This window comes from Geotrypetes seraphini, chromosome 10, assembly GCF_902459505.1.
Source record: "Geotrypetes seraphini chromosome 10, aGeoSer1.1, whole genome shotgun sequence".
NCBI lineage: Eukaryota > Metazoa > Chordata > Amphibia > Gymnophiona > Dermophiidae > Geotrypetes > Geotrypetes seraphini.
Window position 1 is genome coordinate 30,687,698 of NC_047093.1, and position 24,097 is coordinate 30,711,794.

General features: G+C 43.6%; 1 protein-coding gene across 5 annotated transcripts in view; it reads right to left on the minus strand.

Moving 5' to 3' along the window:
• TRIM47 (tripartite motif containing 47) overlaps positions 1-24,097 on the minus strand; it is a 55,553-nt gene that overhangs the window by 16,118 nt on the left and 15,338 nt on the right. For 4 of the 5 annotated variants that reach the window (XM_033960100.1, XM_033960102.1, XM_033960101.1 and 1 more), the window contains exons 5-6: positions 15,157-15,355; positions 8,454-8,528 (exon numbers count right to left, since the gene is read on the minus strand). In XM_033960100.1, the coding sequence (XP_033815991.1) occupies positions 8,454-8,528; positions 15,157-15,355 (274 nt within the window). The remainder of the gene's footprint in view (positions 1-8,453; positions 8,529-15,156; positions 15,356-24,097) is intronic. The other variant, XM_033960099.1, reaches the window with a different exon arrangement.

Here is a 24,097-nt window from a genome sequence, read left to right on the forward strand (position 1 = left end):
GAATTACATTATTTACTCATATAAAGTAGGACCCATATGTATCATGTAATATTCAACTCATAGGTACTTTTCATGGTTCATAAACTTACTTCTTAATCAGACAATAAATCCAAAATATGCAAGTCAAAACAACAGTCTTCACACCCTAGAGTGGATATTTAAACAAATCTCTTTAAACCTAATCTAATCTTCTATTTGTGAGTCACACTAACCTATACAAGCTCTAGGCGAAGAGTAAACAGGGAGGGAAGGGGGACAAGAAGGAGGAAGGGGACATATAGGAGGAAAGGAGATGGAGGATGTAATAGGGCAATTTGACAAACTGAAGAGTAGCAAATCACTTGGACCAGATGGCATTCATCCCAGCACACTGAAGATTGGAGGGTAACCAATGTAATGCCAATTTTTGAAAAAGGTTCTATATGTGATTTGTGAAATTACAGACTGATCAGCCCGATGTATATGCCAGGCAAAATGATGAAGACTATTATAAAGAACAAAATTACAAAGCATGGATTAATAAGACAAAGCCAACATGGATTTAGTCAAGGGAAATCTTGCCTCATCAATCCACTACATTTCTTCAAAAGGGTGAATAAACATGTAGATAAAGGTGAGCTGGTGTATCTGGATTTTCAAAAGGCATTTGATAAAGTACCTCATGAACAACTCCAGAGGAAATTAGAAAGTTATGGCATAGGAGGTAAAGTCCTATGTAATTAAGAACTGTTAAAAAGATAGACTCGACTCGATTTTCCTCCGACCCGATTCACTAACCTCATGACCGATCATCCTCCAATACGATCTGCGTATGCAAATGAGGGGAAACGGCATGCAAAGTAGGAAGGACACGATTCACTAAAACAAATGCAGGCACACTGACTGAGCTGGCTGATCCAAAAACAAGGGACTGTTGAAGACCAGTCGCTTGTGCAAAAACCCTGCTCTCTGCCCCGATTCTCCTGCTCTGACCGCCCAGCTCTCTGCCCTTCCCCTGCAGTGCGAGCCCGTGGTTTTAACCCGCAGGTTTAAAGTGGGTTAAAACCACGGGCTCAGGAAAAAAGTTTTTTTTAAAAAGTTCCAACCTGCTCTATAAGCATGTGCAGACCATCTACAGGCAAAGAAGATGGTCTGCGCATGCGTCGAGATCGCTGTTCAGTGATCCGTGCGGTCGGTTGGGGGCGTGATTACGATTGCCCCCATTTGCATGAGAGCGCTTTGTGAATCAGCCCCCCCCCCCGGCCACGGATCGGATCCATGGGCTTAGTGAATCTAGCCCTAAGAGTAGGGTTAAATGGTCAGTATTATCAATGGAGAAAGGTAAACAGTAGGGTTTTCCAAGGGTCTGTGCTGGGACTGCTGCTTTTTAACATATTTATCAATAATCTAAAGATAGAAATAACTAGTGAGATAATTAAATTATAAAATGATCCCCACCTATTAATAACATTCAATATTTTTTCTCCATCCTTTGAATTAGAACAAAATCAAAATGTGTGTTAACCTCTTCTGTTCCTGTGTCAAAACACATCACATCCAGTATCAAACACAGCCTCCAACAGTTATTTACTTAATTCTATATTCTCTGTTACTGCCTGTGGTCCACAAGAAGGAAAAAGTTCCTTTTAAAATTACAATACATTCTTTTACTGGTCAGCCAATGATTGTGTGTGCAGAAAAGTTTGTTTGCATGTTTATATTATCCTGGGAGCTGTGCTGCCTAGAGCAATTCAGCTTCCTGGCATGGTCATGTAATCTTTACTCTTGTAGACTGAATGCTTCATATCAATTATTCCCGGGAGAAGGGCCAAAAGCCTGACGTCAGAACTGATTCTTAGGGGGAGCTGCTGGACGTCTATTTGAGGACTGCTAATGGCCAGACCCCCCAAATCATGGCCTGGGAGACGAAGGGTACCTATGCATGAGGCTATTTGCCGGAACCACGCTTGCATTTTGTAGATACGCCACCAGCGCTCTTCCCAGGGACCCCAGACGCGAGTTTCATGGGAATTGGGGCAGAAGGCACAAGCAGAGCCCACCCGGAGGTGAAAAACACCGCATCCATGCAAATTTCGCCCCCTCATGGGCCACAGCATGTGTGTATCGCAGCTGCGCATTTGACAGCCATCCACCGCAAACGAGGCATGAATCCATCCCATCCTGGGGATGCCATCTGTGAAGTTTGGGGCAAAAATGAAGCTCCTGATTATGAAAAATATAGTTTTATTAAAATCGGGAAAAATCCAAGATGGCTGCCGCTGGTGCCGATTTTGCATTAAAATAGCCCAGGAAAGGAAAAGGAATCCCTAAAAAAAAAAAAAAAAAAGGCGATTTGGGGATTTTAGAGGTGGGAAAGGGTAGGGCATTCAGGGAAACCACCCAAAACCCTCTTTTTAAGACCCCCCCCCAAATCGCTAAAACAGACTGTCACTCTGTTACTCACTGCTCCATAGGCTGTATGACAGAAGCTGCAGGCAATGCTGGAAACAGCATGTAGGGAGATCTAACGCCTCAGGAAGCTGGATTTTAAGTCTTCCGACTGCCCCACTGGCCCGACCACCACGGCCGGTGACCTCTGCCACCCTTGGATATGTCGTGCAACCACCTTGTGGAGGTATGCAGTCTGGCTCCAATCCCAGTCACGCCTCCAGGGGACTGTTCAGCCTGCGCTACACCCACTAGTGGATGACCTGGGGCGAGTTAGTTCCCGATCCCGGAGCCCCGATTGGATGTGCAGACTGTCCAGGGGGCTTACTGCAGAGCAGGGAAATCCCAGAAGCAGACGTTCTCCAACAGTCTATGATCTCCCGCCACAAGGACATCCCTGCAGGGAACCTCCACAGCATGAGGGTAAAACCGCGAAGTAAAATACTGAAAAAAAATACTGAAAACTACCAAAAGAGACACGAGCAGAAAAGATAAGCTCCTGCAGGCTGTCTTGTAGGAAGATAAAACTAGGCTACTTACTCCCACAGTAACCCTGCAAGACTGACGGGAGTTTTTATATTTGAGTCAACTTTTTTCCCTTTTCTTCTAGGGGAAAAAAAAAAAGGTTACCTTGATTTGTATTTGGATGGGTTTATATTCAAATATATACAGTAAATGTTATAAATGCCAGAATTATAGCCTCATCAGATATTTTTGCATGAACATTGCTCCTTACTTGTAAGAATTCCTCATGTGCAAAACAAATCCATCTCAGTCTGAAATATTTGTGTATCTGGGCTATATGTTCTAAGCATATTACATATAATGGGAAAAAAGCCTTACTCAGTGTTCTCCCTAGCGCCTTTTAGCTGGGCGCTGCGCCTGGCTAATTTATGTGAGCGCCCGTCTGTCATCTGCCGCGAATCCTGCTGCCGCCGCTGCTCAACATTGAAGAGCCGCCGAAAGTTCAGCCGCCAAAAGTTCCCGCCTGACTTTAAAAAAAACACCAAAAAACACAAAATGGCAGCAAGCGACTTGAACCCGTGCTCTGGGGCTCTAATGGTACCACTGTCTGTGCCGGCTTCCCTTCTTTTCCTTCCAAAATCGGAATTTACGTCCCGGGGGGGGTGGGGGGGTAGAGAAGTGAAGGGAAGCCGGCACGGACAGTGGTACCATTAGAGCCCTGGAGCATGCGAGAGATAGGTCAGTGGAAGAGGGAAGTTAAAATTCTCATACTTGCTCTTCCTTGCTTCGGGCCTTCCTCGCTGCCGGGTCCTACCTACTTTCTGTTTCCGTGAAGGCAGGACCCGGCAACGAGGAAGGCCCGAAGCAAGGAAGAGCAGCAAGTTGTAAGCTTCCCTCCTATGGAAGATAGGTCAGCGATGGAGGGAAGCTTACAACTTCTCTAGCGACTCTGCCGACGGGTGTGTGAGATGGGAGGGATGGGAAGAGAAATGCTACTACTGCACCCAATGGAGAGGGGAGGGGGAAGAGAAATGTTCTGCTGCTGCACCCATTTTTGGGGGGAAGGGAAGAGAAATGTTGCTGCTGCACCCAATGGGGAGGGGAGGGGGAAAAGAAATGTTGCTGCTGCTGCATCCAATTTTTTTGGGTGGAGGGGGAAGAGAAATGCTGCAGCAGCAGCACCCAATTGGGGAGAGAGAGGGGAGAAGGAAGAACAGGGAAGAGAGGGGAGAAGGAAGACTAGGGAAGGGAGAGGAGAGGAAAGAGATGCCAAGACCATGAGAGGGAGGGAAAGGAAAGAAGCTACCAGACCATGGAGGGGGGGGAAAAGATGTCGGCACATATGGGGGAGGGGGAGGAGGGAGATGCTAGGGCATGGGGGGAGAGAAGGAAAGGAAATAGAGATGCCAGACCATGGGGTGGAATGGGAAGGAAGGAAGGAAAGGAGAAGAGAGATGCCAGAGCATAGGGGAGGGGGTGAAGCTGAAATGAATCATGTACAAAGGAGAGAAAGGGCACAAGATATACAGTTTATTGAAGGGACATAGAAAGAGGGAAGATGCCATATGGAACAGAGAGAGGGCGGATACTGGATGGAAAGGGTAGAGAGAGAGAAAGAGGGCAGAGGCTGGGTGAAAGGGGCAAAGAGAGAGGACATATGTTGCATGGAAGGGAGTGAGGACAAACGCTGAATAGAAAGAAGAGAGCGAAGAGAAGATGATTAAAGCAGAAACGACAAAAGGTAGAAAAAATTTTTTTTGTTGCTTTACATAGAAACATGTATTGTAATTGTATTGATTAAAGTTTATATTAGGAAATGGAAATAAGGCAATTTTTGGGGGACTAAACCCCTTTCCTCAGGTCAGGACAGGATACCATAACAGCAGGGGTGCCCAAATGGTCGACTGCAATCGACAAGTAGATCGCAAAGGCAATGTGAGTCGATCGCGTTGCCTTTGCGATCTTTTACTTCCTGCCTCCCCGAGCCAGGCCAGGCACATACAAGTGCCGGACTCACAAGACTTCATCTCCGACGTCAATTCTTACGTCGGAGAGGAAGTTCTGGGCCAGCCAATCGCTGCCTGGCTGGTCTGGAACTTCCTCTCCAACGTTAGAATTGACATTGGAGGTGAAGTCTTGTGAGACCAGGCGCTTGTATGTGCCTGGTCTGGCTCGGGGAAGCAGCAGGGAGAAATCAGCATGGTGGCTTAGGGAGGTAGGGAAAGAATCGGGGAAGTGGAGAAATCAGCGCGATGGCTTGGGGGGGGGCAGGGGGAGAGAGAAAGAAAGACAGGCAGGCAGGGGGCGAGAGAGAGAAAGAAAGGCAGAAATAAAGAGGGGGCAGGGGGGAGAGAGAAAGAAAGACAGAGAGACAGAAAGAAAAGGGGAGGGGCAGAAAGAAAGAAATATTGGATTTTACAGTCAGAAGAAGGAAGTGCAACCAGAGACTCATGAAATCACCAGATAAAAAGGTAAGAAAAATGATTTTATTTTCAATTTAGTGATCAAAATGTGTCCGTTTTGAGAATTTATATCTGCTGTCTATATTTTGCACTATGGCCCCCCTTTTACTAAACCGCAATAGTGGTTTTTAGCGCAGGGAGCGTCTGAGCGTCGAAAGCAGCACAGGGCATTCAGCGCAGCTCCCTGCGCTAAAAACCGCTATTGCGATTTAGTAAAAGGGAAGAGGGTATATTTGACTATTTTTGTATAGTTGTTCCCGAGGTGACAGTGCATAAAGTCATCTGCCTTGACCTCTTTGAAAACCCGTGGAATATAAATGATAATTAACATTTCCTCTGCGTACAGCGTGCTTTTAAAAATTTTACTGTTGGTAGATCATTTTGACTTGGTCATTTTAAAAAGTAGCTTGCAAGCCAAAAAAGTGTGGGCACCCCTGCTGTACTGTCTTGAAGAAAGATTTGGCCTCTGAAAGATAATTGAAAAATGGATTAGTCCAATAAAATGGTATTTTCTTATTGCTCATTATTTGTTTTATTTCTATTTGTTAATTTGTAAAATGGTGATTGTTATGTAGCAGTTATTTTCAAATTTACATCTATTGTCTTTATATTTTGCACAGTATTGGAGGACATGTCACTGTTTCTGTAGTGTTGTATTGTATGCAGAGTATGGTATGCAGAGTATGGTTTCTTGGTTCAGTTTAACTTTTGTCTACATAATTCTATTTTTAGTTTGTGGTTATTCCATATTGGGCGAGGGTGTATCTGTCTGTGTGTATGAAAAGGACATGGCTTTCTGTTAGCATCGACTGTACAGGATCAATTGATTTTCCAGGATCTGGCTTGTTTAGTTTTACAATGCGTGTGTTGGTGTTCTAGTGCTCACTGCAGTGTTTAAGATGCTGCCTTTTCCTAGGTGCACCCTTGTTGTGTGACTCATGGATTATTACTAAAAATATCTTTTTTATATAGAGGAGGGGGTTGTTAAAAAATGATCAGCACTGGCTGTCATACATACTAGGTACGCCACTGGATTTAATGACCCTATTCTAACTTTACTGTTGATGTAGGGTTGTCCCCCCCCCCCCCACACCCCCCACACACTATAAAGAATTAAATTATAGTTGTATTATCATCAAGCAGCTTTCAAATGACATTATAAGCAAATAAAAATAAAATATTTTTAATACATTGCTAATTATTACCTGTATCTTTACCTAAACTGTTTTATCCTAGCTCTCACTTTGCACTATAGCAAAATAAAAAAGTAGCAGATAAAGATCAATCGCACAGGTCTCCAAGGCTCAGTAACACCTCTCCATAAATTATGTGGAAAAGGTCTGGAAGTGGGGATAGCATCTATTTCATATCCTCAGTGAGACCTCAGGAAGGAACCTAGTGATCAAAACATTAGAGGTGCTGTAGAGCAGGGGTGCCCAAAAGGTTGATCACGATCAACCGATAGATTGCGAAGGCAACGCGAGTTGATTGTGTTGCCTTTGCGTTCTACTTGATTCCTGACTCAGAAGCGCTGAGTTGACCAACTTCCCCCACCTGACGTCAATTATGACATCGGAGAGGATGTTCCGTGCCAATCGCTGCCTGGCTGGCCCGGAACGTCCTCAGAAATGACGTCAGGAAGAGAAAATCTGGTTGGCCCAACGCTTCTGTATGGGGAAGCAGGGAGAGCTTGGGGCGGTGGTAGTTTGGAGGCCTGTTCCCCAATGGCAGCAGCAGTGGCTTGGGAGCAGGCAGGGAGACGGAAAGAAAGAAGGGGCAGGGAGAGAGAAAGACAGAAAGATGGGCAGGGAGACAGAAAGAAAGGGGGCATGGAGAAAGAAAGAAAGGGGAGGGGGACAGGGAGAGAGGAAGAAAAAGTTTGCGGAGGGAATGAGGTCTAGAAGCATACAGCAGGCTGAAGAAGGGAAGAAATATTGGATGCACAGTCAGAAGAAGAAAGTGCAACCAGAGACTCATGATATTCACCAGACAACAAAGGTAGGAAAAATGATTTTATTTTCAATTTAGTGATCAAAATGTGTCCGTTTTGAGAATTTTTATATGCTGTCTATATTTTGCACTATGGCCCCTTTTTACTAAACCGCAATAGCATTGAGAGCTGCACAGGGCATTCAGCGCATCTCCCTCCGCTAAAAACCACTATCGTGGTTTAGTAAAAAGGGAGGGATATATTTGTCTATTTTTGTATAGTTGTTCCTGAGGTGACATTGCATTAAGTCATCTGCCTTGACCTCTTTGAAAACCCGCAGAATATAAATGATAATTAACATTTTCTCTGCATATAGTGTGTTTTGTGTTTTTTTTAAATTTTATTGTTAGTAGATCATTTTGACTTGGTCATTTTAAAAGTAGCTCACAAGCCAAAAAAGTAGAGCCATTTCTTGTATGACTGGATGAGCTATATTTATCTTTTTTTTTTTTAAGTTGTTTAAATTCATGCAGAAATAAATGGCTAGATTGAACCTAATGACCTCATTAATGCATTTCCCTTTTTTAAACCTCTATACCATTTGAAAGAGGGCAAATATCTAATTATTCCCTTCTAGAATTGGATACTTCTTAAATTTAGTAAAAATAGTCTGGCACAAGTGTCAAACCTTAAAAAAGGAAGTCACATTGAGCATTGGAAAAATAGTACACATTTAGGGCTCTTTTTACTAAACTGCAATAGCAGTTTTAGCATGCGCTTAGTGCACGCAGAATTGCCACACACGCTAGACGCTAACGCCAGCATTATTAGTTTTCCCGCATAGCGTGGGAGTTTGCGTGCACTAAAAATGCTAGCACACCTTAGTAAAAGAGGGGTTAATTTTCCGCACCACCAAATTTCCCCATCCCGCCCCACCCGGCTACTTTTTCATGCCACCCAGCTGGAAAAAATTTCTGGGGAGAACACTGTTACTACATCTGATCCTTTGCAGTTTACAGGAGATGGGGAGCTTGGATATCTGATCTTTAGATGCAAATATGCATCTTTGTAAAACCCAGAACTACCAAACAGACAGGAAAGAGTATTCCAGCAAACAATACAGGGAAAAAGCCAGATGAAGGTCACAGTGTTGTGAATTCAGATCTTACATGGCAAATAAAATGCATGGAGTACAGATGAGGCCGACTGAAGATGTCCATCAACCAGTTCTGGAGAGTATTTCACTGTAAGGAGAAAAACATGTGAATTTAATAACATTTCATGGTGCTGTTATGTGGGAAAATATACATGGAAGTTGACTTGCTTTTAACTTCCCACGGTTTGAATTTTTCCTTATATTGCAAACTGTTACAATTACTAGTATTTCAGTGTTGATTATGCCAAAAGGACATTTTCTTATGATCTTTCTCATCCCAAAACTCACACTAGCATTAAAAACTGAGTTTACAAATAACCATTTAAAACATGATTGCTGGTTCTGTTTGCCACCTACAAAATAGGAACAGATTTAAAAAAAGTTATCTCAGGGTTTCTGCAGCTGGAATCTTGCTTGTTGCTGGTTTCTGGGTCTCACTGCGTGTTAGGCAGAAACCTGACCCAGAAACTGACAACAAGCAGATTTGAAACAAATTTATGAAAGCCTTTCTTCAGTCACCGACAAGTTTACACAGCTTAATTGTTAAAGGATGCAGTCAAAACTTGTATTACAGGAAAAATAAAAGAGATCTGGACACATTTCTAAAGGACAGATCCATTCAAAATTAGTAGCCAGACTTGAAAGAAAGATCAAAGTATCTTACTTTTGCGAGTGATCATGGATCTATTCTTTACATTCAGCTGAGCATTTCCAAGTGACTTGGAATAATCACTGTCGAAAACAAAATGCAGGACTGGACGAACCATTAGTCTGACCCAGCATGGCACTTTTGAAGTTATTGTGTACAAGACTCCACCCGTCACTTCAGAACTCTTAATTTTAACCAAGTCAATTTCAAATAATCAAACATGATCTGTAAGCAGCATCTATGAGACAAACATGGTTTTTTCTTGTTACATAGAACTTTTTGGACCCCTGTTCGTTTGCAAAAGTTAGGCAGTTCTAAATCTAATAGATGCTGGCATTGTCAGCTTGATATAGGAACACTGGATCATCTGCTGTTCTATTGTCCTTTGATACTCAATTTTTGGAAGTCGATATGGGGACAGATTAATGCTATACTTGAGTCATATGAGGTAGTCATATGTGGGATGATATTACGTCTGAAGCCCTCATTGGACAGATATAAAAGGTCGGCTTTTCCTTATTATGACCGGGATAGCCATGCAAATGGTTTACTCGCAATTGGAAGAACTGGGATCGCCTTAACTTTACTTTTTGGTGGGCAAATTTATGTTTAAGTTATAGGTATGAAAAGATGAATGCGGATATGCTGGGGCGTACTAAGAGATTCAAGTTAATTTGGGGCCCATTGACGTCTTTTATGGATTCATTATAGTTACTAATAATAACAACTTTATTTCTTCTATACCGCCATAATCTTACGACTTCTAGGCGGTTCACAGTGAAGAGAGCTGGACAGTCAGCGAATTACAGAATACAATAAGTAAAATACAATACGATACAATACAGTTAGTACAGTACACGTATTTCTCACTTTATCAGCATGGAGTTAATCGTTTAGAACTGATTAGGAGATAAATCTGTTGAATAGTGCTGTCTTAATTTCTTTCCGAAATGCGACATAGGTCAGCCTAGCTCTGTTGATGTAGTTGCCTAGCCAGGTCTGCTTTTTGCTAGCTTGAGACTTCAAAGTTCTGTCCATAAAGGATCTGTATTTGCAATCAGTGATCCTTGGGTAGGCAAAAAGATTGGAGTTTCTGGTTGTCCTACTGGGAATGTGTAGCTCGAAATGTGGTAAGAGATAGGAAGGGGCCATTCCCCACACCAGTTTAAAGCATAGGCAAGAGAACGTGAACATTATTTGCGCCTCCATTGGTACCAGTGTAGCAGTTTGTAGTAAGGGCTAACATGCTCGCTTTTCTTTAGTCCGAATATTAAGCAGACGGCCGTGTTCTGCACTATTCTTAATTTTTTTTAAATTTTTTTAGGTAAACCCACATAAATGATGTTGCAGTAGTCCAATGTGGAAAAAGGACCAATGACTGAACCAGAAGTCTAAAAGATAGAGGGTCGAAATATTTTTTAATGGTCTTCAATTTCCATAGTGCATAAAAACACTTTTTTGCCACTAGGTTTGTGTGTTTGATCATGGTCAGATGGGTGTCTAATGCGACTCCTAGTATTTTTATGGTTTTTGTTATTGGGTAATTGTGACCATTTAGGTGTAAAGATGTTCTGGTAATTTTATCCTTTGGGCTTGCCAGGAAAATTTTTGTCTTCTGTGTTTAATTTCAATTTAAAATTGATTGTCCACTGATTGATTTCGGTCATGATATGGGTAATGTGTTCTAAAGTTTCGTTGGTCATGTTATTCAGTGGAATTAAAATAGAGATATCATCAGCATATATGTAGTATTTTAGGTTTAACTTTTGTAATAGATGACCTAAAAATGAAATGTAGATATTAAATATGGTGGGAGATAGCGGAGAGCCTTGGGGCACCCCCGAAGGATTTTTCCAAGAGCTGGAGTATTTCCCAACGCAGACTACTTAATATGATCTTTTGGTCAAAAAACCCTGAAACCAGTTCAAAACTCTTCCCGAGAGCCCCAGTGCGTCCAAGCAAAGTAGCATTATTTCATGATCCACTAGGTCAAAAGCACTGCTGAAATCTAGTTGTAAGATCAGAGCACTAGTACCTTTGCTAAAGAGACTGTAAAGGTGATTGAGTATTGACGCTAACACTGTCAATGTGCTGTATCCTTTTCTGAATCCTGACTGGTGTTCACTAAGGATGTTGAATTTGTCTAGGTAATTCAGTAGTTCCATACTGACCAGTCCTTCCAGTAGTTTTGTGAATAAGGGGATACTTGCTATGGGCCTGTATTTGGACTTCAGTGCGATAGAGTTTTTCTGGTCTTTAGAGATGGGTGTGATCAGGATGTGTCCCATTTCCCCATGATATGTCCCTCTGATGAGAGTGGTTGTTATCCAGTTAAATAAATCCCTTTTAAATTCAGGTACTGCCACTTTCAAGATCTTGGATGGGCATTCGTCTAGCAAGCAGTTTGATTTGGTGTATTTGTTAAACAAAGTGAGGAATTGATGCCAATTAGGGAGCTCAAAATAATCCCAGAGCATGTCCACTCTGGGCACCCTTTCATGTGGTCTGAACTGGAATTCGAATTCGGGTGTGGGTGTAGGTATTGTTGCTCTTAAGTCTAAGATTTTGTTGTTGAAGTAGCTGGCCAGGGTATCAACTAGAGAATGACACGGTGGCGGTTTACCCGCGACCACCGCATTTTAGCTGCGGGTCACCCGCCAAAACGGGGAACGAAAACTAGCAGTTGCTGCGGCGACGGGGACAAGGCCATTCACCGCCCATGGGGCGGTGAATGGTCTTGTCCCCGCAGTGAGGCATGAAGGATCGCGCGGTCCCCGCAGCACACACCCGCCTGCCCAATCGATCCTAGTGTTTAGCCAGCTCTCTCCCTTCTCCTCACCTTAGTTTGTAGGTTTTCTTTTTCGGCGACCCGCACGCTATCAGAGAGCCGCGCATCCGCTGCTGCTCAGTTTCGATCTTCTGCTCTGACGCAACCGGAAACAGGAAGTTGCAGCAGAGCAGAAGATTGAACACTGAGCAGCCGCGCGTGAGCGGCTCGCCGAAAAACAAAACCTACAAACTAAGGTGAGGAGAAGGGAGAGAGCTGGCTAAACAGTAGGATCGATTGGGCAGGCGGGTGGTGGCTGCGGGGACCGTGCGATCGCTCGTGTTCCCGGCTCAAATTGGAAGGAGGGAGTGAAAGGGAAAAGGATTCTGGGCCAAGGGGATGAAGACGGAAAGAAAAACCCACAGCAGAAAGAAAGGGAAGGACAGGCAGGTGAGCCAGATGTTAGAAGCAAGGGGGGGGGGGAGCGGAAGAAAGAGGGAAAAAAGCTAGATGGGGTTGAAAAGCAGAGACACACTGGTATGGAAGAGGAAGATAGGGGAAATCTGGACACAGGAAGGTAACAGAAAGAAGGGAAATTATGTGCATGGGGCATAGGGACAGTGACATAAAGGGGACATGCCATGGGGATGGTATATGGACACAGGGGGGGGGGGGCAATGACAGATACATAGGGGAGATATTAGAAATGGAGAAAATAGGAGCACAGAAGCGAGATGGTTTGTGGGGATGGGACAGGGACCGAGCTTGCAGGCTCCAGTGGCTTGCACAAATTACATTGCAACATGCCATGAAAATAAGAGGGAGGAAGGTAGATAGATAGGCCACGCGAGAGGAGCTGAAGGGTAGTAGAAAGGAACAGATGGTAAAGGAGGGAGGGAAGGGTGGTGGTGGAAAGGAATAGGACAGACATTGAAGGAGGGTGGAGAGGAACAGACCCCGAAGGGAAATGTGGAAGACAGAGTGGGAAGAAGACAGATGCCAGACTATGGGGGAGCGGAGGGAAGATGGGTGCTAGACCAATTGGAGGGGGGGGGTGAAGGGAGAGGCACAGTAACAGCAAGTGGAAGACGCAGAGAGAAGATACACAGTGGATGGAAGGAATTGAATGAGAAGATGTGGAAAGCAGAAACCAGACAACAAAGGTAGAAAAAAAAATTATATTTTATTTATTTATTTTTTGCTTTAGGATAAAATAGTATATTAGTTGTGTTGATAAAAATTTATAAACAAAGCCCTGCCAGCTGAACATCTCTTTCTCTAGTTCAGTAGCAGGAACTTTGATTTATAAGAAAGGAATAAGCTAAATATTACAGTACTAAGGCTTATATGGATGCAGCGGGGACGGTGACGGGGCGGTGAATGGGATGGCAGTGGCGGTGACGGGGCGGTGAAAGGGATAGCGGTGACGGGGCGGTGAAGGGAACGGCGGTGACGGGGCGGTGCAGAGGATGGTGGGCCGGTGACGGGGACAGATTTTTTCCCCGTGTCATTCTCTAGTATCAACCGATGGGAAGCGTTCATTATTCTTTTTCAGAACCTGTGTTGTGTCTGTTAACCTATTTACCAGTTTAAATAGTTCTCTGCTATTTATTTTAGTTATTCCTATTTTCTGAGCGTAGTGTTTTGAACGCTTTTCTTTTATCAGTTTTGTATTTTTTCATTTTTCTTTCCAGTTTCTTTATCTTCCTGTTTATTTGTTTTAAGCCATGTTCTTTCTAGTTTTCTCAATTCCTGTTTAATAACTAGTACGAAATCGAACCACTCTTGATATCCTCTCTTTCTTTTCGTATGTTTGAATAGGTGCTATTTGGTTTAATACTTCTTTGCTGAACTTTCCCCATTCAGCAGGGAAGTTCTGTTCTTTCTCAATTTTGGGATGTAATTCGTAATGTGCCCAGAATTCAATTGGATTTATAATGCCTCTATTGGTGACTGTTTTCTTCTTTGTGTTTTTGCATATGTGTTTTGCAATAGATTGTTTCTTTTTCCAGCGTAAATCAAAATTGCAAATATAATGGTCTGAACATATGCATTTCTCCCATGCTCCTATACTATATTGGATCTTTGGTTCAGGGATGTCTTTGTGTGAAAAAGTGACCATGTCTAGTTGGTGTCCCTTTTCATGCGTTTCCTCCGTATCTGGTATTATAAAACCAAGGGTTGTTAGGAACGTATTAATTTCTGTCACTTCTGGTTTCCCCACTTGCTCTAGATGTACGTTTATGTTGCCCAGTAACAGATTATACGGGCCCCTTAATGTGTTAGCCGTGAGGAATTCAAATAATTTTTCTTTGGCTCTTGTCCATTTTTTTTTTTTTTTTTGGGGGGGGGATATAAAAAAGTATCATTGCTAATGGTTCTTCCAATTCGGTGTTAGTGATTTTACAAGTTAGGATTTCCAATTCTTCTGTAGTTTTAAAATTTTTTCTGCTAAAATCGAAAAATTATTTTAAGATTATTGCTAGACCTCCCCCTTTTTTCCAACTTCTAGCTAGAGGAATGATTTTATAACCCTGCGGTAACATTTTTATCATTATAACATCTGTATCAGATACCATCCATGTTTCAGTTAGGAATAGGAGGGTCTGGGTTCTTTTGTTCGATCCAATCATATATCACCTGTGCATTGTTTCTCACAGAACGGGCGTTCAGATAATATCCCTTGAAATTTCCATAATGTGTTATGGTAGGAGTTTCTGTGTATTCTAACTTTTTTAAAATTCTATTCTTGGTCTTGTTTCTGTGTGCTTTGGAAGATTTGTGGGTGGTTTTTGCCACGGGGATTTGTAGCGGACCTAGTCTTTTCCTTTATTTCTGTTGGTATAATACACAAACACACACAAGGGGGAGGGAGGGCAGGAGGTATTTCTTTTGTATGGTTCTATTCCATTATGAAAATGTTGGTTGGGTGGGTTTTTTAATGTTGTATGGATTCTGATTGATTATAAAAGCATATATAATTACTATTATTTGTATAGATATTGTATTGAATTTTTGTTAGCTTTAGAAACTCAATAAAGATTTAAAAAAAAACAAAAAAAAACACATGATCTGTAAATCCAGAAGCATCATCCCTGCTCATTCTTTTCTCACTAGACATTCAGATTCGACTAGGTACAGTTCTTAAGTCTGTGAGTTAACCATGCTGGTTTTAGGGTAAGCAAAAAAAGAAAATCTCCCATGCCTCTCTTGCAGGACCTGTTAAAGGTTAAAGAAAGGCAATTTTTACCCAGAGAAACTAATGAAAAAAAACAGATTTAAAAAAGGTAGCGTACTAACTTCCTAATGCTTCAAGCAGTTCATCTTCCTCAACAGTACCTTTACTCTTCAACTGGTCCCCTTGATTCGTGCATGCTTTCGTCAGCCGCTTCTTCATTGTACAAGCAGCTTGACCACATGCAGTGAAACCCAATTGCTTATCAAAAGTCAAAGCAGGGATGCACTCTTCTTTGGCTGCTATTTTCAGAATTTCAAATTGCTGAATAAAAAAAAACAAGGAGTCATGATAAATAAAACTAATGATAACACAAATAAGCATATTAATTGCATTTCTTAAAGATTCAGTAACATAAATCAATCTATGGGCTCCTTTTACTAAAAGGCTCCTTTTACAAAGGTGCGTTAGGGCCTTAATACGCGGAATAGCGCGCGCTAAACTGCCGCATACGCTAGCCGCTACCGCCTCCTTTTAAGCAGGTGGTAGTTTTTCGGCTAGCGCGCACTAATCTTGTGCATGCACTAAAAACACTAGCGCACCTTCATAAAAGGAGCTCTAAGTTTCAAGTTTATTTAAAAATTTGATAAAATCGTTTTTTTCAGAATTTCAAAGCGATGTACAATAAAATGGGGAAGACAGACAATTTGGGAGACTTGAGCTTGATGATGCTCAACATCGGGTGAGTGCACTAGAGGACAGGGTATCTCCGATGAAAACTAGTGCCAACAAGATGGAAAAACAAATAATGTTGCTGACCCAAAAAGTAGATGATTTGGAAAACCGAGCCCGGAGAAATAATTTGCGTTTAGTGCAGGGGTGCTCACACTTTTTGGGCTTGCGAGCTACTTTTAAAATGATGTACCAACAATAAAATTTTTTTTAAAACACAAAGCACACTGTAGGCAGAGAAAATGTTAATTATCATTTATATTTCGGGATTTTCCAAAGAGGTCAAGGCAGATGACTCTATGCAATGTCACCTCAGTAACAACTATACAAAAATAGACAAATGTACCCCCTCCCTTTATACTAAACCGTGATAGCAGTTTTTAGCACAGTGAGTTGCACTGAATGCCCTGCACTGCTCTCGATGCTCATAGGCTCCCTGAACTAAAAACTCCCATTGCAGTTTAGTAAAAGGGGGCCATAGTGCAAAATATAGACAGCAGATATAAATTCTCAAATCGGTTACATTTTAATCACTAAATTGAAAATAAAATCATTTTTCCTACCTTTGTTATCTGGTGATTTCATGAGTCTCTGGTTGCACTTTCTTCTTCTGACTGTGCATCCAATTTTTCTTCCCTTCTTTCAGCCTCCTATATGCTTCCTCTCCTCCAGACCTCATTCCCTCCCCCAACTTTTTCTTCCTCTCTCCCTGCCCCCTCCCCTTTCTATCTTTTTCCCTGCCCCCTTCTTTCTTTCTGTCTTTCTCTCTCTCCATGCCTCCTTTATTTCTTTGTCTCCCCCTTTCTTTCTGTCTCCCTAACCCCCATTTCTTTCTCCATGCCCTCCCTCAAGCCACTGCCACCATCGGGGAACAGGCCTCCACCGCCAGCGGGGAACAGGCTGCGGCGGCATTCTCAGCTCTCTCTGCTTCCATGCCGTAAAGAGGATACAGAAGTGCCAGACCAGCCTTCCCCACCCGACGTCAAGTCTAATGTCAGAGAGGAAGTTCCGGGCCAGCCAGGCAGCCCAGCACTTCAGCATCCTCTTTACGGCATCAGGAAGCAGGTAGAATGCAAAGGCAATGCAAGTCTATCATGGAGCCCGGGATGGGCTCCGCGATTGACTCGCATTGCCTTCGCTATCTACTGGTCAATCGCGATCGACCTTTTGGGCACCTCTGGTTTAGTGGGTCTTCCAGAGCGGATTGCAGACACAGAACTAATAGATTTTTTGGAGACCTGGATCCCCCAGTTGCTATCCCTGGATTCTCATCTAGGAAAGTTTAGAGTGGAACGCGTGCATCGCTTGGAGCCTAAGGGCACAGAAGGTTCTCGGTCAGAGTGGTCATCTTTAAAATATTGAATTTTGCCCATAAAACAGTGATTTTGCAGGCGATTCATGCGGGAAAAGGACTGCATTACGAGAACAAGAACATTTTATGTTTTCAAGACTATTCAACAGCAGTGGTGGAATGTCGGAAGTAATTTACACTTATTTGTTCAGCTTTATTCCATCATAAAGTCAAATTTGCGTTACTTTACTCTGCACGTTTACGGATTCAGCGAGAGGGCCAAGTACAAATTTTTGATTCTCCAGCAGCAGCTTTAACTTTTGTGAATACTTTGTGTATCATCGTGGTTCCACCAGAGGAATGCCGTACAAGGACAGTGCCTGAGGAGAAATCTGCTGAGGCTCTTAATTCCACGTGTGCTTGGACATTGGTAGTGCTGGGGCAGTGAGCTGTTTGTTGTGTGTGTGTTTGGTTGATCGGGTGTTTTGGGGGTAAAGCACTTTGTGGCATTGGGTGGTTGGTATGATAGGTATGGTTGTGGAGAGGTTGTTAATGGTTCGGGTGTGTGAGTGATGAGATTCAATCGTTTCACTATTATTATTGCAAAGGGGAGGACTGGGACGTGTACTATGGAGTGGGTTTCTTGGGGGTATGAGTTGGAGATGATGAGTGGTTGGGGAATGAAACCTACTGGGTTAGGGGGGAAGGGGTTAAGTGCTTCAGTGTCAGTTTTTTTCTGCTTTGGTGGGGTTTTATAAGAACATAAGCATAAGAACATAAGCAGTGCCTCTGCCGGGTCAGACCAGAGGTCCATCCCGCCCAGCAGTTCGCCCCCGCGGCGGCCCAACAGGTCATGACCTGCCTTAATCACCAGAAGGGGCCCCCTCGCCCCCCAGGTTTCTCATCGTAGTCCTATCTTCCCATCAATGTCCTAACCCTCCGGCCTTGCACCTGCATGACCTGGTGAGCTGTCTATACTTATGCAACACCCCAGCACCTCCCTCAGTACCCCATGATCCCCTTTTCCCTCAGGAATCTGTCCAATCCCTGTTTGAATCCCTGTACTGTACTCTGCCGGATCACTTCCTCGGGAGCGCATTCCATTTGTCCACGACCCTTATGGGTGAAGAAAAACTTCCTTGCATTTGATTTGAACCTATCTCCCTTCAGTTTCTCTGAGTGCCCCATCGTACCTGTCGTCCCTTTTAGTCTGAAGAACCTGTCCCTGTCCACCCTCTCTATGCCCCTAAGTATTTGGAAGGTCTCTATCATATCCCCCCTGAGCCTCCTCTTTTCCAGAGAGAAGAGCCCCAGTTTATCCAGCCTCTCGGCATATGGGCAGTTTTCCAGCCCTCTTACCAGTTTCGTTGCCCTCCTTTGGACTCTCTCAAGAACTGCCATGTCCTTCTTGAGGTGCGGCGACCAATATTGAACGCAGTATTCCAGATGTGGGCGCACCAGCGCTCGATACAGCGGCATGACTTCCCGCGTCCTGGTTGATATGCCCCTCTTGATGATGCCCAGCATCCTGTTGGCTTTCTTCGAGGCTGCTGCACACTGTGCGGATGGTTTCATGGATGGATCCACTAGCACACCCAAGTCTCTCTCAAGTCCGGTGTCTTCCAGCAATCTCCCCCCCATTTTATACTCGAACAACGGGTTCTTTTTCCCTATGTGCATGACCTTGCATTTATCTACGTTAAAGCGCATTTGCCATTTGTTTGCCCAGTCCTCCAGCTTATCGAGGTCCCTTTGCAGTTCCTCACACTCCTCCCTGGTCCTAACTCTGGCGCAGAGTTTGGTATCGTCTGCAAATTTTATAACCTCACACTTTGCCTCCTTTTCCAGGTCATTGATAAATATGTTGAAGAGTAGCGGCCCCAGCACCGATCCCTGCGGCACACCGCTCGTGACTCCCCGCCAGTCAGAATATTGGCCCTTTACTCCGACCCTCTGTAGTCTACCTGACAGCCAGTGCTTGATCCATCTGTGTACATCCCCGCCCACCCCGTGGTTCCACAGCTTCCTAAGCAGCCTTTCATGTGGCACCTTGTCAAAAGCCTTTTGAAAATCGAGGTAAATGATGTCTATGGGTTCCCCTTTGTCCACCTGACTGCTTATTCCCTCAATGGTTTCATTTCAGTACATTGATAATGGTGGGTCCAGCTTCTGGTCAATTTCTAGTATGATAATGGGCAACTCCGTCTTGCGGGTGTGCTCGTGGAATGTGGCGGGTATTAATTCATAAGACGATAAGAGGGGAGTGCATTCATTTAGCTGTTGGGACACTCTGAGGAGATTTAGAACGCTGCCCTGTGCTCCTGCAGCAGCGCTTGGCCTCGGAGGAGAAATCAGGCAGGCATCGAGGAAGACGGACCTCTGACGTCATCGGGTCCGTCTTTCCTGCTCGTGGATTTGCCTTAAATTTGAAATGCTGCCGCGGTTGTGGCCGCAGGGAGTGGCCCTAAGGGGCAGGTCCCGCCCCTTGGAGCAACAAGGAGCCGGGGAGTCAGAGTATTGGTTCTTAACTTTATTCTGTTACCATGGGCAAAAGGAAAATTAAGCCTAAAAGCTCAATACCTGCTGTTTTAGGACCTATGGACAGACATCTGATATTTTCTACCGAAATTACCTCACGACCCCTACCGGACATGAACTCTCCCACATCAGGAGCATCGATGAGTCCCCTCGAAAGGACCCCCTCCTTCATCCAATAACCTGTGTTAGCGGGAAAATTATGCCCACTGAATTAGGGGTATCTTCCACTCAGATAAGTAAACTAGATTTTTCTGAAATACCTAAACCACTTGAATTTTCAGGTGCAGAAACATAGAAAAAGACGGCAGAAAAGGCTATAGCCCACCAAGTCTGCCCATTCCAAATACCTGCCCCCTGGTTTCACTCCCTTAGGGATCCCATGTGACTACCCCATTTTCTCTTAAAATCTGACACGCTGTTGGCCTCAATCACCTGCAGTGGGAGTCTGTTCCAATGATTCACCACTCTCTCAGTGAAGAAGTATTTTCTGGTGTCGCCATGGAACTTCCCTCCCCTGATTTTCAGCGGATGCCCCCTGGTGGTCGAGGGTCCCATGAGGTAGAAGATATCTTCTTCCAACTCGATACGGCCCGTGATGTACTTAAACGTTTCAATCATGTCTCCCCTCTCTCTTCGTTCCTCAAGTGAGTACAGCCTCAGTTTATTCAGTCTTTCTTCATACGTGAGATCCTTGAGCCCCAAGACCATCCTAGTGGCCATTCGTTGAACTGACTCGATTCTCAGCACATCCTTCCAGTAGTGTGGTCTCCAGAATTGAACACAATATTCCAAGTGAGGCCTCACCATGGACCTGTATAGCGGCATCATGACTTCAGGTCTCCTGCTGACAAAACCTCTACGGATACAACCCATCATTTGCCTTGCCCTGGAGGAAGCTTTCTCCACTTGCTTGGCAGCCTTCATGTCATCACTAAGGCAGTGGAAAAACAAGATATTACCCTTAAGGATTTATGGTTAGGTATATCTAGAGTTGAAGGGTTTCTCAGAGAGTCAGTGAAACAAACTGTGGGTTATTCACATTCAGTATCTCAAAAGTTTGAGAATGTGGATTCCAATTTAAGTATTTTGGATAAAAGACTAACTGTGGTTGAAACTCAAAGTAATACATTGCAAGCTGTCTCAGTATCTGCGGTTAAGGATTCTACGGTGTTACATTCTAAAATAGAAATGTTGGAAAATATGTATTGAAACATAGAAATAGACGGCAGATAAGGGCCACGGCCCATCTAGTCTGCCCACCCCAATGACCCTCCCCTACCTTTCTCTGTGAATAGATACCACGTGTCTATCCCATTTGGCCTTAAAATCAGGCACGCTGCTGGCCTCAAAAACCTGAAGAGGAAGACTATTCCAGCAATCAACCACCCTTTCAATGAAAAAGAATTTCCTGGTGTCCCCGTGCAGTTTCCTGCCCCTGATTTTCCACGGATGCACCCTTGTTGCCGTGGGACCCTTGAAAAAGAAGATATCTTCTTCCACCTCGATGTGGCCCGTGAGATACTTGAATGTCTCGATCATGTCACCCCTCTTTCTGCGTTCCTCGAGTGAATACAGCTGCAACTTATCCAGCCGTTCCTCGTACGGGAGATCCTTGAGTCCCGAGACCATCCGGGTGGCCATTCTCTGGACCGACTCCAGTCTCAGCACATCCTTACGGTAATGCGGCCTCCAGAATTGCACACAGTATTCCAGGTGGGGCCTCACCATGGATCTATACAATGGCATAATGACTTCAGGCTTACGGCTGACGAAACTCCTGCGTATGCAACCTATGATTTGCCTTGCCTTGGATGAAGCTTGCTCCACTTGATTGGCAGTCTTCATGTTCTCACTGACGATCACCCCTAAGTCTCGTTCTGCTTCAGCTCTTGTTAGGATCTCGCCATTAAGGGTGTAAGTCTTGCATGGATTTTGGCTGCCCAGGTGCATGACTTTGCATTTTTTGGCATTGAAGCTGAGTTGCCAGGACCTAGACCAGCGCTCCAGTAGGAGTAGGTCGTGCATCATGTTGTCGGACATTGAATTTATGTCTGTTGTGCTTTTGCCCACTACATTGCTTAGTTTGGCGTCATCGGCGAATAATGTTATTTTACCTCGCAGCCCTTCTGCCAAGTCTCTTATAAAGATGTTGAATAGGATCGGGCCCAGGACCAAGCCCTGCAGCACTCCACTGATTACCTCCGTCATTTCGGAGGGGGTGCCGTTCACCACTAATCTCTGAAGCCTACCTCCAAGCCAGTTCCCAACCCATTTCATCAATGGAATCTACGCTTGGTTAATTTCCCAGTGACTCATTTACTATTCCCCGAAATCTTGTTAAGGAAATATTTTAAAGAAATACTGGGATTACCCAATCCGGAGAATTTCCCAATTAATAATTATTATTTTCCGCAAAAGAAAATACAATCCGACCAGGAAGTGGATCACCTGGTAGCAAGAGAAATAAATCTAAAAAAGTTTTTGGAAGATACTCAGGATGTTATCCAGAGTAGGTCCACTATGGTATTAACATGCATGAGTGAGATAGATAAAATGTTAATTATGAAACTTTACTTCAAAAACAGGTTGACAAAATTTTGTGGAGATTTAGTCAGAATTTTTCTTGATGTCTCAAGAGCTACGCAATTAAGAAGGAAAGAACTTTTGAAATTAAGAGCAAGAGTCTTAGCTCTTGAGGTATCTTTTTACTTAAAATTTCCATGTAAATGTCTTGTTAAATTACAAAATAAACTAATAGGGAAATAAATTTCAGTATCCTGTGATGAAAATCTTCTACTACTATTATCACAGCTCTAATTGGATTCTAAACTATCTTATAAATTATTCATCAAGTTGTAGCGAAGTGCTCAGACCTTATAACCAGTGCTTTAGTGATGTCACTAAATTGAGGTTAACAAGGAGACCATCATCACCTTCACTGTCCCCTGACCACCCTATTATACAAAACACTCCACGTGCAATGTTGTATCCTCTGACCATAAAAATGTACTTATCTGGGCCGGGTGGTTGATTGTATAACATTAATCCTCAATAGTGATAAAGTGCCTTAGAACTGTGCTGGTGAATTAAAACAAGCTGTTGTAAGCCATTCTTGCTATGATCCCTGTCCCCCCGTTTTTTTGACCCGAGTTTCATCTCTTCATCAGGGAGGGACACTAGTACTAAAAATCAAATAAAAACAAATATTTATTAAATCAAATAACGATAAAAGCCTGGATATCATATTATGTGTCCAGTTCCGCTTTCGCTTAACTCTTATACCAAATTGAATCAATACAAATTCATACCTGTTATAGGCTCACTAGGACAGGACTAATCCAAAGCATTGGGAGAACTAACCCACTGACCTCAGGAACCTTGATTTTTTAGGGTAAACTAACAGGAGGGGCTACTCTGGACCGAACCGGAAATGTCGTCAAAATAAGGAGACTGAACCATACACAATCCTCTACAATCATAACCATTCTATATCTGAATTTAGACCCTCCGGTATTAAAGTTCGCCAGTTGTAAATAAAGCGCTGTTCTTTTTGAATCCAAAGTTTAGAGGTGTCCCCTTCAAATTGTTTGATGTGTATCAACACTGTATATTGTAAATCCTCTATAGAGTGAGATTCACTCAACCAATGGGGTACCGGGGGGGGCGGAGACTCGTCCAGTGCGGATACTGTTCAGATGTTCTATAATTCGAGTCTTAGTCTTACGAATCGTTTGCCCAATATATATTTTACGGCATGGGCACTGGATATAATATATCACCCCCATGGAATCGCAATTGGTATCTGTATTTAATCTGAAGTGGCGACCTCCCTATAACAGCCTCTGGAAGAGCGTTCCAGCTTTCTACCACTCTCTGGGTGAAGAAGAAATGCCTTACGTTTGTACGGAATCTATCCCCTTTCAACTTTTGACCCGAGTTTCATCTCTTCATCAGGGAGGGACACTAGTACTAAAAATCAAATAAAAACAAATATTTATTAAATCTTTATTAAATATTTATTTAAATTTATTAAATATTTATTAAACCTTGGAGAGGGTGAACAATCTGTCCTTATCTACTAAGTCTATCCCCTTCAGTACCTTGAATGTTTCGATCATGTCCCCTCTCAATGTCCTCTATTTGAGGGAGAAGAGGCCCAGTTTCTCTAATCTTTCGCTGTACGGCAGCTCCTCCAGCCCCTTAACCATCCTAGTCGCTCTTCTCTGGACCCTTTCGAGTAGTACCGTGTCCTTCTTCATGTACGGCGACCAGTGCTGGACGCAGTACTCCAGGTGAGGGCGTACCATGGCCTGGTACAGCGGACTGATAACCTTCTCTGATCTGTTCGTGATCCCCTTCTTTATCATTCCTAGCATTCTGTTTGCCCTTTTTGCTGCCGCCGCACATTATGTGGACGGCTTCATTGACTTGTCGATCAGAACTCCCAAGTCCCTTTCCTGGGAGGTCTCTCCAAGTACCACCCTGGACATCCTGTATTCGTGCAT